This window comes from Phalangium opilio, unplaced genomic scaffold (assembly GCF_054372755.1).
Source record: "Phalangium opilio isolate 3A_F unplaced genomic scaffold, DU_Popi_V2 ptg000487l_1, whole genome shotgun sequence".
Lineage (NCBI taxonomy): Eukaryota > Metazoa > Arthropoda > Arachnida > Opiliones > Phalangiidae > Phalangium > Phalangium opilio.
The window spans coordinates 1,625,041-1,638,188 of record NW_028324237.1 but is presented as its reverse complement, the minus strand read 5'-3'; the positions used below and the strand labels follow the sequence as shown (position 1 = coordinate 1,638,188).

Sequence of the window (13,148 nt, the reverse complement as noted above, 5' to 3'; positions counted from 1 at the left end):
TTAATTACTACACAAGAAATACATTAATTAAGTTGTATAAAAACCTATAACGAAACTACAGGTTTTCACACTGCCCCGCGTAATACGTTAGTATTACCAAATTATTTTTTTTTCTTTTTTTTTAGTTAGCATTAATTTCTAGAGCGTAAAGCAACTGAATGGGACGCTTAATTACATGATTATTCGGCATTCTAACCGAACACGACCTTACTTTTCCGTCGCGCCCGTCATGTACTTCTGTCACAACACCTAACTTCCAGTAGTGTCTGGGAACTTTCTCTTCGTGAATGATCATGACGTCACCGACACTAACCTTTCCATTTTGTTTGGCAAGTTTAATGTGGTGCGCGTTTCTTAATTCTAGGAGGTATTCATCCCGCCATCTTTTCCATAGTCTCTCCATTACCGTGGAGCGATACCGATAACGCTTGGTAAATTCCGATTGAGTTTTTGGTAATTGGCTTTCTTTTACTTTTTGAGCGGGTAAGCGTGTTATTCTTTTGCCAATCAACATGTGGGATGGCGACAATGGTTCTGGCTCATTGGCATCATTGAAAACGTAACTAATAGGCCTCGAATTTATGACTGCCTCAGTCTCGATGACCACAGTTTCCATTTCCTGATAAGTCAGCAAGGCCTTTCCTAGTGTTTTTCTTAAAATACTTTTTGTTGTTTTCACCATTCTTTCGTAGAAGCCCCCTGCCCAAGGGGTTTTTTCAATAATGAATTTCCAAATGATGCCTTTATTGCCAAAATACTGTCGAACTTGATCACAATGGATGCTTTCCCAAATTTTGCACAAGTCTTTATCTGCTCTTTTAAACGTTTTTGCGTTGTCGGAGTATATGACCGAGGGTAAGCCGCGTCGCGAAATCATTCTCCTCAGTGACATTAAGAACTCATAAGTGGTTAAAGCGGGAACGAGTTCGAGATGGATAGCTCGTGTAACCGCGCATGTATACAAACAAATGTAACATTTTTCTTCTTCTTTTCCTATTTTGACAATTAGCGGGCCGGCATAATCTATACCAACCACAGCGAAGGGTTCTGACTCGACGATACGATCTTTCGGGAGTAATCCTGTTTCTTCTTGACCAGCTTTGGCGTTGGTTCGTTTGCATTTGTAGCAATTTTAGACGACGTTTCGCGCTAATTGTCTCCCAGCTATAATCCAGTAACGTTCTCGTGATTGGGTTGTAGTGGCTTGAATTCCACAGTGCATGACTTCCTCGTGACTTCTCATCATGAGAAGTTTTGAGAGTTCTTGATTTTTCTTTAATATAATTGGATGTTTTGTTTCGTAACTTAAATTTCCTTCTTCTAATCTTCCACCAACGCAGAGAACGCCATCTTCATTAAGAAAGGGTTTGAGCGAAGCGATGTCCGAACTTTTCGGCAATGGCTTCTTTTGTTTTAAATTCTTTATTTCTTGAGAAAAATCGTTTTCTTGAATGTCTTTGATAAATCTTGCTTCAGATTGCCACATTTCCTCAGCGGTAATAGGACCAACTTTTGTGTCTTTGCCCAAGCTTTTTTCTTTGAATCTGTTTATCCAAGCTACTATTCTGAAGGCTTTATTTATGGAACTGTATCTTTGAAGATCCACTACGTACTGTATTCCTCTTTTCTCGTCAATACTGATCGTCAAAACCACCTTTCTTTTCTCTGTTTCTATTTCTTCTAATTTTACATCGCTAACGCATGCAGATGGCCAGTGAGATTCTTCTTTTGCTAACCAAGTTGGGCCTCCAAACCATAGCGGATTGTCTTTCATTTCTTTGGGTTTGGCCCCTCTAGATGGAATGTCTGCCGGATTCTCGATTCCGGGGCAATGATTAACGTTTTTTGGATCAATTAGCTGCTGGATTTCTGCCACACGGTTCTGTACAAAGGGTTTCCAGTTTTTGGATGGTCCTTTCACCCAATGCAGGGCAATCATAGAGTCCGTCCACATAACCAATTTTATGTTTTCGTTAAATGTCTGTTCCACATTCGTGACCAGCCGTGCGCCTAGTAGGCATCCCATAAGTTCTAGCCTTGGGAGCGTAATTTTCTTAAGCGGCGCTACTCTTGTTTTGGAGGTAACGAAAACCACTTTTATCTTTCCTGATAATGTTACGTATCGTAAATAAACGACGGCGCTGTAAGCTTTCTGGCTCGCGTCGCTGAAACAATGAAGTTCCTTTTCATTGATGTTTTGTACTTGCTCGCTATAATAGCATCTTGGAATGGTTAAATCCTTTAATTCCTTCATTTCTTCGCACCATTGTTTAAATTGGTGACTCAAATTTTCTGGGAGGGTATCGTCCCAACCTAGTCCCCGCTCCCATAGAGCTTGAAATATGAATTTGGCCCTGATGACGAATGGTGAAAGTATTCCCACCGGGTCAAATACTTGAGCTACAGTACTAAGTACGAATCTCTTTGTGTTTTGAATTTCTTCCACAATGACAATTAGTTTATCCAAGTCAATTGACAAAGTGTCATTTTCGGGATCCCATTTTAATCCCAAGATTTTCTGTGGAGTAGGGTTCCTATCCCCTTCGAATTTCAAACCTGCATTTGAATCAGCAGGTTCTTCATCCCATTTTAATCTTAATTTTTCATCGTTAGTCTGCCACTTTCGTAGCTCCATTTTTGCTTCTTTTAAAATTGTCGATGCTTTAACGGAAAGTTCATACGCGGCTTCCGTGTTGTCTTCGCCACTAGCCAAATCGTCAACGTAAAGTTGTTCGTTTAAAATTGTGTAAACATCAGGCTCCGTCTTTTTGTACGGCTCAATGTGAAATTTCACGGTCGCTGCGAGTAGGAAAGGGCTGGCCGTTACCCCGAAGGGCACGCGCGCCATCCTGACCACCTGATATTTGTTCTTTTGAATTTCCCCCTCTTCATTTTCCACCGTCCAGAGGAATCGGACGGAATCTCTTTCTTGCGGCTGTAACGCCACCTGGAGGAAAGCCTTAGCAATGTCTGCTGTCACCGCAACTTTATGCCCGCGAAACTTGAGTATCATCTTGTTAAGATCAGGGTTGAGGTTTGGTCCTGATTCCATACAATCATTGAGGGATGGCGCTCCCTTTTCTTTGGAAGAAGCGTCAAACACCACTCTTGTTTTGGTAGTGGTACTGGACTCTCTTACCACCGCTTGGTGTGGTATGTAATAGGTTCCGACGGGTTTTATTTCTGGTTTTTCTACTATTTCCGCAATTCCTTGCTTGATTTGATCTTCGATAATGTTCTTATATTCTTGATATAATTCTGGGTTCCTGTTAAATCTTCTAACCAAGCCTTCCATTCTTTTTGTTGCTACGGCGTGATTATCTGGTAAATTGTTTTTGTTCGTGTTCCAGGGGAAGGTAACACTGTATCTTCCGTCTTCAATTTTAATTTCTCTTTTGAATTTGTCTAGTGTTTCACTAGCCGAGGGCTCTGCTTCTTGTTTTTCTTTTATTCCCATACTTTCCAAGTTCCAAAAGGATTGTAAGGTCTTTGATATTGTATTTTCGTCTAGGCTTAAGTTCATGACGTTTACCGCGTAGGTACCGACCGCAACTCGGCCAATTTGCGCAGGTCCTTGAATAACCCACCCCAGGGTTGTTTCAACAGCTACTAGCCTGGGCGTGAATCTTTCAATGCGTCCCGTTACGAATTCCCAATACACATCGCCTCCGATTAGGACCCCTGCGCTTGATTTTAAAGGCGCAGTGTCACACGTTTTATCGGCGATTTGCATGCCCCTTTTTCTCATTTCTTTTTTAATATTTTCGCAGCCTACCATAGTTACTGCTTGGCAAATGTAGGGAACTTCGATGGCGACAATTTCAATCAATTCTCCTGTTTTTCTGTATTTCTTAGTGATAATTTAACTAGTTTTCGCACTTGTTCTTTGGATCTTTTTTCCGAGAAAAGATTGAGTTCTATAGGGCATTCTCCAATTATAGGTAAGTTTAGCCGTTTTGATATTTCTTCCTCTACGAAGGACGCTTGGCTTCCTGGATCCAAGAGGCAGCGAACTTCTTCTTCATTTCCATGCTCGAGGTTTGTTGCCAAAGCATGAGCCGTTTCTAATAGGACGGCCTTAGAGCAGGTTACTAAATTTGTTTCAACGCTTAATGTTTCGCCGGAATCCTCTTGTCTTGTCGCTTGCTGTTTATTTTCTTGTTTCTTTTGACCCTTGGATTTATGGGTTTCATTTCTATCGCAGATAGCAACGTTGTGTTTTTTCCCGCAAAGCCGACACGAGTTATACGGGGAGGGACAATTTTTCGACTCGTGACCGAAAGGCGTACAAATACAGCACCGATTTGCGTCCGAAATCATTTTTTTTTCTCCTCGAGGGTGAATTGGGGGCAATAAGACGTCGCGTGCGAGTCGACACGGCAAAAAATGCAAAATATGTTTCGCATTCTGGTAGACGCGTGGAAAACCGACGCGCTTCCGTTTTGATTTTTTGGTTTATTGAAATTATTTTCAAACCTAGGTGGCCTTGGTTTATTATTGAATTTAATGGTTTTATCATACGACGATGATTCAACCCTTTGTTGACTGCTATTGTCCCCGAGAATTTCACAAGTTACTCTACTCTCAACTTCCACGCGTAAATAATCGATCAAGGCGTCAACATCAAATTCACCCGCTCTACCTCGTTCTTTAGTATACTGCAATCTTATATCTTTTGGTAAACAGCCCAAGAGTTTTGGGCATAGAAACGCACCGTTCACAGCGGTATCATGTCCTAGAGACCTTAAACTACGAATATGCGTCTCGCATGTATCATACATTTTTTTAAGACTATTTAAATCACTAGAGCTACGTACAGGTTCTAAGGTTAATAATTTTTGCATATGGGAATTAGTGACTAGTTCGTCTCTTCCAAAATTATGTTTTAATATCTTAACTGCCTCATCATAGTTCTTATCGGATGGTTTCATTCCAGACAGTTTCTGAAGGGCCTCTTTTTCTAAATATGATTTAAAGTATGTAAATATTTGTACCTTAGACAACGATGTATTAGAGTCCACTGTTGTTTCGAATAGACTCCAGAAGCCATTAAATTCAGTGACATCTCCTCCAAACTTGTTGATGATTAAAGGTGGAAGTCTCGCGTGTTGATCCGCAATGTTCAGGTTACCTTGTGGCTCTGAAGCGGTTGAATTTGCTGATGAACCAGTTACTGGTAGGGATTCCAAATTAATTCCAGCTCTTTTTAGTTTTCTTTTCACTCGAATCCTGACGTTAGCGATATCATCTTTATATTTTTCTTGAGACGTTCCTTCTGCTTTCAGTTCAGCGTCGTTATCGGGCATAACATCCAGGATTTTCGAATCCAAATCCATCAGGCTCGCTTCCTTAATCGCCAAAATTTCCAACTGGTCTTCAATATCGTCAGAGTTTAGCGGGTCGTCTAGCATTAGCGTCTCCAAGGTGTTGATTGCTGATGTGGTATTACTTCTTACTTGTTTTCTTAAAGCTTTCAGCTTCTTTAAGTCTGAAGCATTTTTTATGGCTTGCGCAATTTCTTCTGGTGAAGGTGGTACCGATTGCTGGTTAATGCCGGTCGGCGTCGCCATGTTTATTTTATTTTAAGAATTGTTTTTTTTTTAAGAATTTTTTTTTTTATTTTGAATTTTAATTTTTTTTACTTCGCGGTTCGTTAATTAATTAATTTAATTAATCACTTTTGTCCCGGGTTTCGGCACCATGAAATGACCGCATAGATTAGTTCCTTTTTTTGTTGTTGGGAGAGCTTAATTTTTAATTTATTTTCTTTCACTTCTAACTTGAACCGACTGAAAAATTCATGTTAGGGTTAACTTAATTTTTTTCTAAGTAAAACGTACTCCTTTTTTGTTACTTTTTATTTTTTATTTTATTTTACGTGAGCCGTCTTAACTCATAGGGAGCCAAGAGCGATCTGAAAAATTGGCGACTGCGAGAGTCTCTCTTGTCTTTTTTTTTCTCATCAAAAAGCGTGGTTTAGTGCTGACCAATAATGGTCCCCTAAACCCAACGACTTTCAAAAAATTTCCTTATATGGGCATGGAGAGATCGCTGAGGCTTTACCCCTTTTTACCTCTCCGAGTGACGTATGTCACGGAGAGGTTCTGTAACGATCGTGTCTGTCTGTCTGTCTGTCTGTCTGTCTGTCTGTCTGTCTGTCTGTCTGTCTGTCTGTCTGTGTGTCTGTCTGTCTGTTGTTACACCCACGTGACCGCGTTCGCAGTTTCCAAATCGGAGCAAACGTGTTCGCCATTTCCGAACTGCTTTCACAGTCACGGAAATGGCTCCTCTACTTGAGTTCTCACACCACCATATTCTGGTCTTTGTCCATCCCACACGGACACCAGTCTGTACTTACTGGCTTCTAATCACCACCATCTTTTGACCTTCGTCCATCCCACATGGACACCAGTCTGTACATACTGGCTTCTAATCACCACCATCTTCTGGTCTTCGTCCATTCCACTTGGACGCCAGTCTGTACATTCTGGCTTCTAAACACCACCATCTACTGGTCTTCCGTCTATTCCACATAGACACCAATCTGTCTCATTGGCATCTACTCCATTATCATCGTTTGGTTTTAGGATATACGCGGCGATCAGCTAGGGTTACGAGAAACGTCTAGCCTCCCTAAGGTGGGATCGCCACCAAAGGTTTTCGCAATTGCGCTTTTTCCTTACTATTATAATGGAAACGAATCGTATATATACCCCAAAATTTGAAGAAAGCGGGCAAGAGGGGTAACCTTCACGTTAAACGTCAATATTAGCAAAGTTTGAGATGATAATAGGTATAACTTTATTTTAAACGATTTAACTATTATTAATGTTAATTATTGAAGATTAAAATAATTAAAAATAATTATATTTATTTAAATATTAAAGATAATCTTGTTTCTCAACTCAAAATTAATACGGAAAGAGTTAAAAAGCAGTCTATGTTTTTGTCTGTGTGTGTCCGTCCATTGTTACACTAGTGCGTCGCGTTAGCAGTTAGCCTTGTGTTGATGTGTTAAGAAATCATACAGAACCTTAATATTCCCTTTTTCCATAATATAAAGTGAATATGTGGAAGTATTTTTCGTAATTATGATGCATTTAGTACTTTTGTAGCTTTAAAGCTCTGTTTCATTTTGATATTCCAAAGATTTTTTTTAATATTGTTATTTGAAATGGCTGTTTATATATTACTTAAGCTATACTACATCTGTATATAGAATAATCCTTGGTTTAGCGATTTCATGAAGAAAACTAAGACCTAGACTCCGGCGGGTAAAATAAGTATCATCCGTTTTAGGCTTAGTGAAACGAAGAGTAAATAATTGAGGCCTGAGGTGAAGTAAACTTTGGGCTTTGATTTTCGTGTCTGAAATGAAGAGGCATCAACGGATCAGAGTTGTGAATGTAGCTATCAGAATATACGGTAAACAGCTGAAGCGCAGACTTCATTTCCTGATCTTTTCCCCATTGACTGATATCCATGTGTCCAAGATTTATCCTTATTGGATGTAAAATGTCGTCTGCTTTACTGTATTATTCGCTATGCTTGGAATACTGCTTCAATATTTCGAAAATTTTTACTTCAAAAAAGAGAAATAATTCCATATCTAGGTAAATAAGTTTGTAGTAGTAGACCTCTTGACTCGGAGAGGTAATATTTTGGTTTTCCCAACTTGTCTTCACCTCTAGTGCCAAGGTGTGCATTCCGGAGGAACGCGGTGGCTCCTATCGCGGAATCTTGGCGCCAGCGATCTCTCCCCCTCCCAAAGGGACCTCGATCAAGTTTTTTTCTTTTTCTTTTTTTACGTACAAAATTAACAAAATTATTAAGTTTTAAACCAAGTCACAACAGAAATACATCAAATACAAGAAATACAATAAGTTGCACACTGTGGAACCCTCGCGGGTCTCCTCTATTACGGTGGAGCGAATTCTTTGCTACGCTGTGGCTACGGGTCTATTCAAGGCCTGAATACGAGGGCGCACAATATGCCTATGGCATCGGTGGTAGGGCGCGAGCCCCCTTCTTATTAATAATAATATAATATTGCATAACGGCTTTCACAAAATGGTTATTTGTAAAATATTTTCCCAAGTTATTTCTATTGAAAAATTTCTTGTTTTTCGTCAAAGTGTCTTAAAATGTTTATGGAAATGAAAACAAGCCTTAGCAATTTTACATTTTATAAAATGAAATTTTAACCACATATTGAGGGCCTGAACTGTAGTTCAGTAGAATTTTTCAAAACAATACAATAGAGAAATAATTAAAAAACCTCCCTTTTACATTAAAGTCAGTGTGAAGTCTTATCGTAATTAAGATAGATTACCGATCACAGGTAATTAAGCTAGATTACCGATTACATGTAATTAAGCTATATTACCGATTACAGGTAATTATGTTAGATTACCGATTACAGGTAATTATGTTAGATTACCAATTACAGGTAATTATGTTAGATTACCGATTACAGGTTATTAAACTGGATTACCGATTACATGTAGTTAAGCTACATTACTGATTACAGTTACTGAAACTATATTATCGATAAGAACTAATTAATTATATTAAAAAATTCTTATCTTAGTTTTTTCAACAAAATTCCATTTGCGAAAATATTTTAGAACATTATTTACCCTAGTATTTTAGCTCTAGAAAAAGATATCTTCAAGAATACTACGTTTTACCAGGAGTTCATAATAGCCCGAACAACGAAACTGGTTAAAAAGCCCGTAACAACAAAGTTTCGCCGTAAAGCTCAGCGGATTCATACACCGCTTAACTCCCAAAGAAATAGTTACCCCATTTTTAGCGCCCACGCGCATTAACTTACACACTTCTGGTTTAGCACTATTTTTATCTTGTGATTTTGGGAGCGAAAATGGCTCACGTCTGCTTCTGTCGGAATGGTGTAAATTAAGCCTTGGCTAAGAAGTTGGCTTTTAGTCGGGGTTTCTAGTTTTCTACAAAACATTTAAACGATCGTCAATGATGTTTTGTTGTGATATGTGTGAGTGAGAATTCCGTGGTTAAATTAAAACGGTTTGGACAAATTTATTCCCAGTATCTTTAATATAAGAATTGCAACGTGTTTCTACGTCCACCATATCGCCATTTTTCTTTTCGACGGAGGTACCAGCCAACGGAAGTTTTGGAACGAAAACCAAGGAGCATAGATACCACTACGATATACTGTAAGGTTGTATGTCTATAAACAGGCTAATCCATTCTATGCGCAACGACAGAATCTTGTTGTTCGCGATTTTTACCATTAGCTCTATGGCCAGTTTCATACTTCCCCCCGAAGGGGGGTTATTATGAACTCCTGGTTTTACTTTCGACTGACATGGTCTTTAAGAAGGTTCAAATACTCGCATATCTTAAAGAATTAAGATTTATGAGTTTAATTTTGTTTTAAATGGGAAATATTGCGAAGCGGAAAGTAACATAGGCAGTGTGAATGTGATGTAAATATTTGTGTCGAAAATATCTGTAGATTGATCGTGATCTTTTGAGAGATTTACATTACGTAAATTTTGGAAACTTCGAAAACTTTCAAATTAACGAACTTTTTTTTTGATACGGTTTTTACTTTATCAGCTATTACCATTTTTCTATCAATTTTATCCCCCTTATAATTGATGTTTAATAATCATGTGTTCAAAAGTAAAAATTTAATATCTGAAGCTTCAGGCAATTAATTTTCTATACTTATCTCATGCTTTTTCCCGTCTTTGTCTACAAAGACATTTTTTATTAATTTATAAAGACCATGTTGCTGTTATTTATTATAGTTGTCGTTGACCCATTAATCGGTTGTTGTAATCAGTTTTTAGCTACGAGTGTGAAAGACATTTCAGATTATGATCTGCGAGTGTGTATGTTTGTGGTTTGTGTGTGGATGATGGATAGACGAGAAGACGTTTTTAGCTAGGCGTGGTAAGAACTTAAAGTACCCCAAAATGTTGGGTAATCTGGAATATTACCTTAGCGAAAGAAAAAAACACGAATAATGTGCTACATTAGCACATACGAAACTAACACGCCCTCCCTACCCTGAAACACACGTGGCTAATACGGAAATTGTATTTTCGTGACTTGTATTCATAAAGGTGTCTATTTTATCCTCACCAAGAAGAGATTTATATAAGAAGACCTAAGTCGCGAGATATTTTGCGCTTCTACTCTTACGCCGGTGTTAGTGGACAAGTAAACCCCACCCCTTTCCTATTGGATCCCTTGGGGATAGGTCATACAGACGCAAATGACGTATTGCGACTAGAGAAAAAACAAACCTCTAGCAAAGAAAACAGAAAACGGAGGCTGCCCGCGGTTCTGAAACGGTACGACAGTTGTTTTTAATTGCCATGAACAAGTTAGTTAAAGGTTTTGAACCTAACTTGATAGATTTTGAATATGTGTCTCTACGTGAAAATGGTTGTTTCTATAATTATTTCTAAATCAAATTAAGAGTACTACACTTATGAAGTCGTGAGTTCCAGAAACCAAACCAAGGCTTAACAAAAAGGTAAAATAGATGAACCTAACTTGATAGATTTTGAATATGTGTCTCTACGTGAAAATGGTTCTTTCTATAATTATTTCTAAATCAAATTAAGTGTACTACACTTATGAAGTCGTGAGTTCCAAAAACCAAACCAAGGCTTAACAAAAAGGTAAAATAGATAGATTTTGGAAAACATAGAATAAGATAAAATATTAAGTCCCGTCTCCGTTTCCACCCTCCCCCACCCTTGAAATGGGGATTGTCGACTATCAGGCGCGCACCGCACGTTATATTAGGCCTTCTTATATAAATTCCTTCTTGTCCTCACTTGGAAATAAATTTCAACGTTATCTCTATGGGAAAATTTAATCTTTCTCTCCAAAAAGTTGGATTAATTTTATGGATTCTAAAACCACCCTTAGCAAACTTAATTTTCGATTAAATTTGTTCAAGGTTCATAGTTTGGTACTCCTGCTTGGTTTTGCTCTTGGTGTTATAAAAGACGCTTTCCTAATTGAGTTTATATTTTAAGGTACATACACGTGAAATATAAAGACTCATACGGCCCTGCCGATTTGGTATGTAACTATAAATGAAACATTTTAGCCGTAAGTTTGAAATAAATGCCCCACCCTCGGTTTCATTGTGTACCATTCAAGTTGCCAAGCAGATCTATTCCACACAGGAGAGGAAAATTTGAAAATTGGCGCAACTCGTTCTGCGCAGTCTGTCTTTAACTTCTGGCAAATGCTACGATAAAATGTAACCAGAGCGCGCTATCGATATCGAGATTGCAGCGAGCCAAAGAAAATATACGCTCCAGGAATGGAAGGTATGTCTGGGGGTTGGGTTGACCAAGGAACTTCCGGTCTATGCAATTTCAATGTAGCCGGAAATACCTCGGTCAACCGAGCCCGCCTTTGGAGCGTACTAGGAGGGGCCAGACAAAAATTTACACTAGAGGAAGCTACACTTTCCATTCCTCGGGCGTGTATCTTCTTTGAGCGAGCATTACCTTCCATAATGCGCTAACGCCTTGACTAAAAACTTAGCGCTCAAATATTGTACTTATGCCGGAATTAAAAAATTATGTTCTCACTTCGTTGATCGATTAAGCTTTAAAAAGGGCTTGAAGGGTTGAAGAGAGAACTTAAAAGCGAGTTCCACCGACTGCACTAGAGCACTCTGGGAAACACTCGCCCCAAAACACTGACCCCAAAAACTGCCAGAGAATTGATCTTTCTTGCTCTGAAATGTTCGACCGAGAGACGGTCCTTGAGTGCTTTTACGTTCTTTTATATTAGTTAGGCTCCCATACAAACTCTTTTTCACATACAAATTTCCAGAATGCGGACTTGACAGCAATGCCAATCAGTTACGAACTTTCAATGCGAGATAGTAAGTTGTCAACATTGACAGTGCCATTCATGTACGTCCATCAAAGATAACTGTCTGTCAAAAATATGACGTTCAACGCTTCTCCAGTTGGAGCCTTCGACGATTTAAAAACTATTTCCATTGGTGTAAGTATAGATATGCGAGTAATTACCGTCAAGTTTACAATGGTAATTCACCGGTGCATTACGCAAATTACCACGGTAATAAGTGTGATGTAGTTTAAAATAACATATGGTAATTTTTGTTATTCCATATTTTTAATCGCTAACTTACAGGTAAATTTTGATAGGTGTGGTTATGTAACCGGACCTTGCTTTGCGCTGATGTGGGTGTGTTTGTGTGTGTTTGTGGCCGAGGTACGCCATGAACAAGTGTGGCTAGATACCGATTAAGCAAAGTATAAATAACTAAACTCGTTGTACATCTTAACTTCAAATGCTTTAATACAAATAATGATATAGTTACACGAATGGTTTAGACAATGTTCCCGACATAGTTACTCGTAGCCTACTGGCTCTGCAAGTGTAATAATGTTCTCTACTCAACTCTACGTTATATGGCGCCATCTAGCTAGGGCTATAAAACAAAGAATTTCGATAAAAAAGGACATTGGGGCTTTTGTTTGCGTTTGTGTGAAGGCTGGGTTGCTGTTTACGATCTGCGAGTGTGTATGTTTGTGGTTTGTCTGTGGATGTTGGGTTGACGAAAACACCTTTCTAGCTAGGCGTTTAAAGACCTTAATGTACCCCAATCGAATATTACCTAAAGTGTTATCAGACATTCGGTGTAACATGATTACACCGCGATATTGAAATCGTTCCCTTCATGTAAGCTATGACCAAACGTAACGTAAAAATTAGAGTTACGAAATGTCAAACTACTCCAACCAATCAGATTACAATTCGGGCAAATATTTTCCTTCAGTTCCAAATTATCTGCAGTTCGTGTAAAATCTTTCTTTCAAAATAATGATGTAGAATGGAGTGTATATAAAATATGTAGAATTGGGTCTTCGTGTATATCTTTAAGTATGTGAAGCGTATCCAAGGTCTCTGTTGTTAGAGGCGGTGATGATAAGGTTAGGCCTTTTGCTTGAGAGCCATCTATTTTTCGCAAAGTAATTCATAATCGTTGCTTCTCTGAAAACACTTTTCCAGATTTGGACCGGGTTGCTTTGCGTCATGGGAGTCTTAACGATGATTGACATCGTACACAAGCGAGTCAAGGGAATTCCAGGATC

General features: G+C 38.7%; 2 protein-coding genes across 2 annotated transcripts; both read right to left on the bottom strand.

The window, feature by feature from the left end:
• Positions 1 to 55: 55 nt before the first annotated feature.
• LOC149593849 (uncharacterized) lies at positions 56 to 892 on the bottom strand. Its single transcript, XM_089861689.1, has 2 exons — positions 212 to 892; positions 56 to 70 (listed from the first exon to the last, which is right to left on the bottom strand). Exons 1-2 carry the CDS (start codon positions 890 to 892, stop codon positions 56 to 58), a joined length of 696 nt encoding a protein of 231 aa, XP_089717815.1.
• A 240-nt stretch (positions 893 to 1,132) lies between these two features.
• On the bottom strand, positions 1,133 to 3,778 carry LOC149593848 (uncharacterized). Its single transcript, XM_089861688.1, has one exon. The coding sequence runs from the start codon at positions 3,776 to 3,778 to the stop codon at positions 1,133 to 1,135; it is 2,646 nt and encodes an 881-aa protein (XP_089717814.1).
• Positions 3,779 to 13,148: the final 9,370 nt, after the last annotated feature.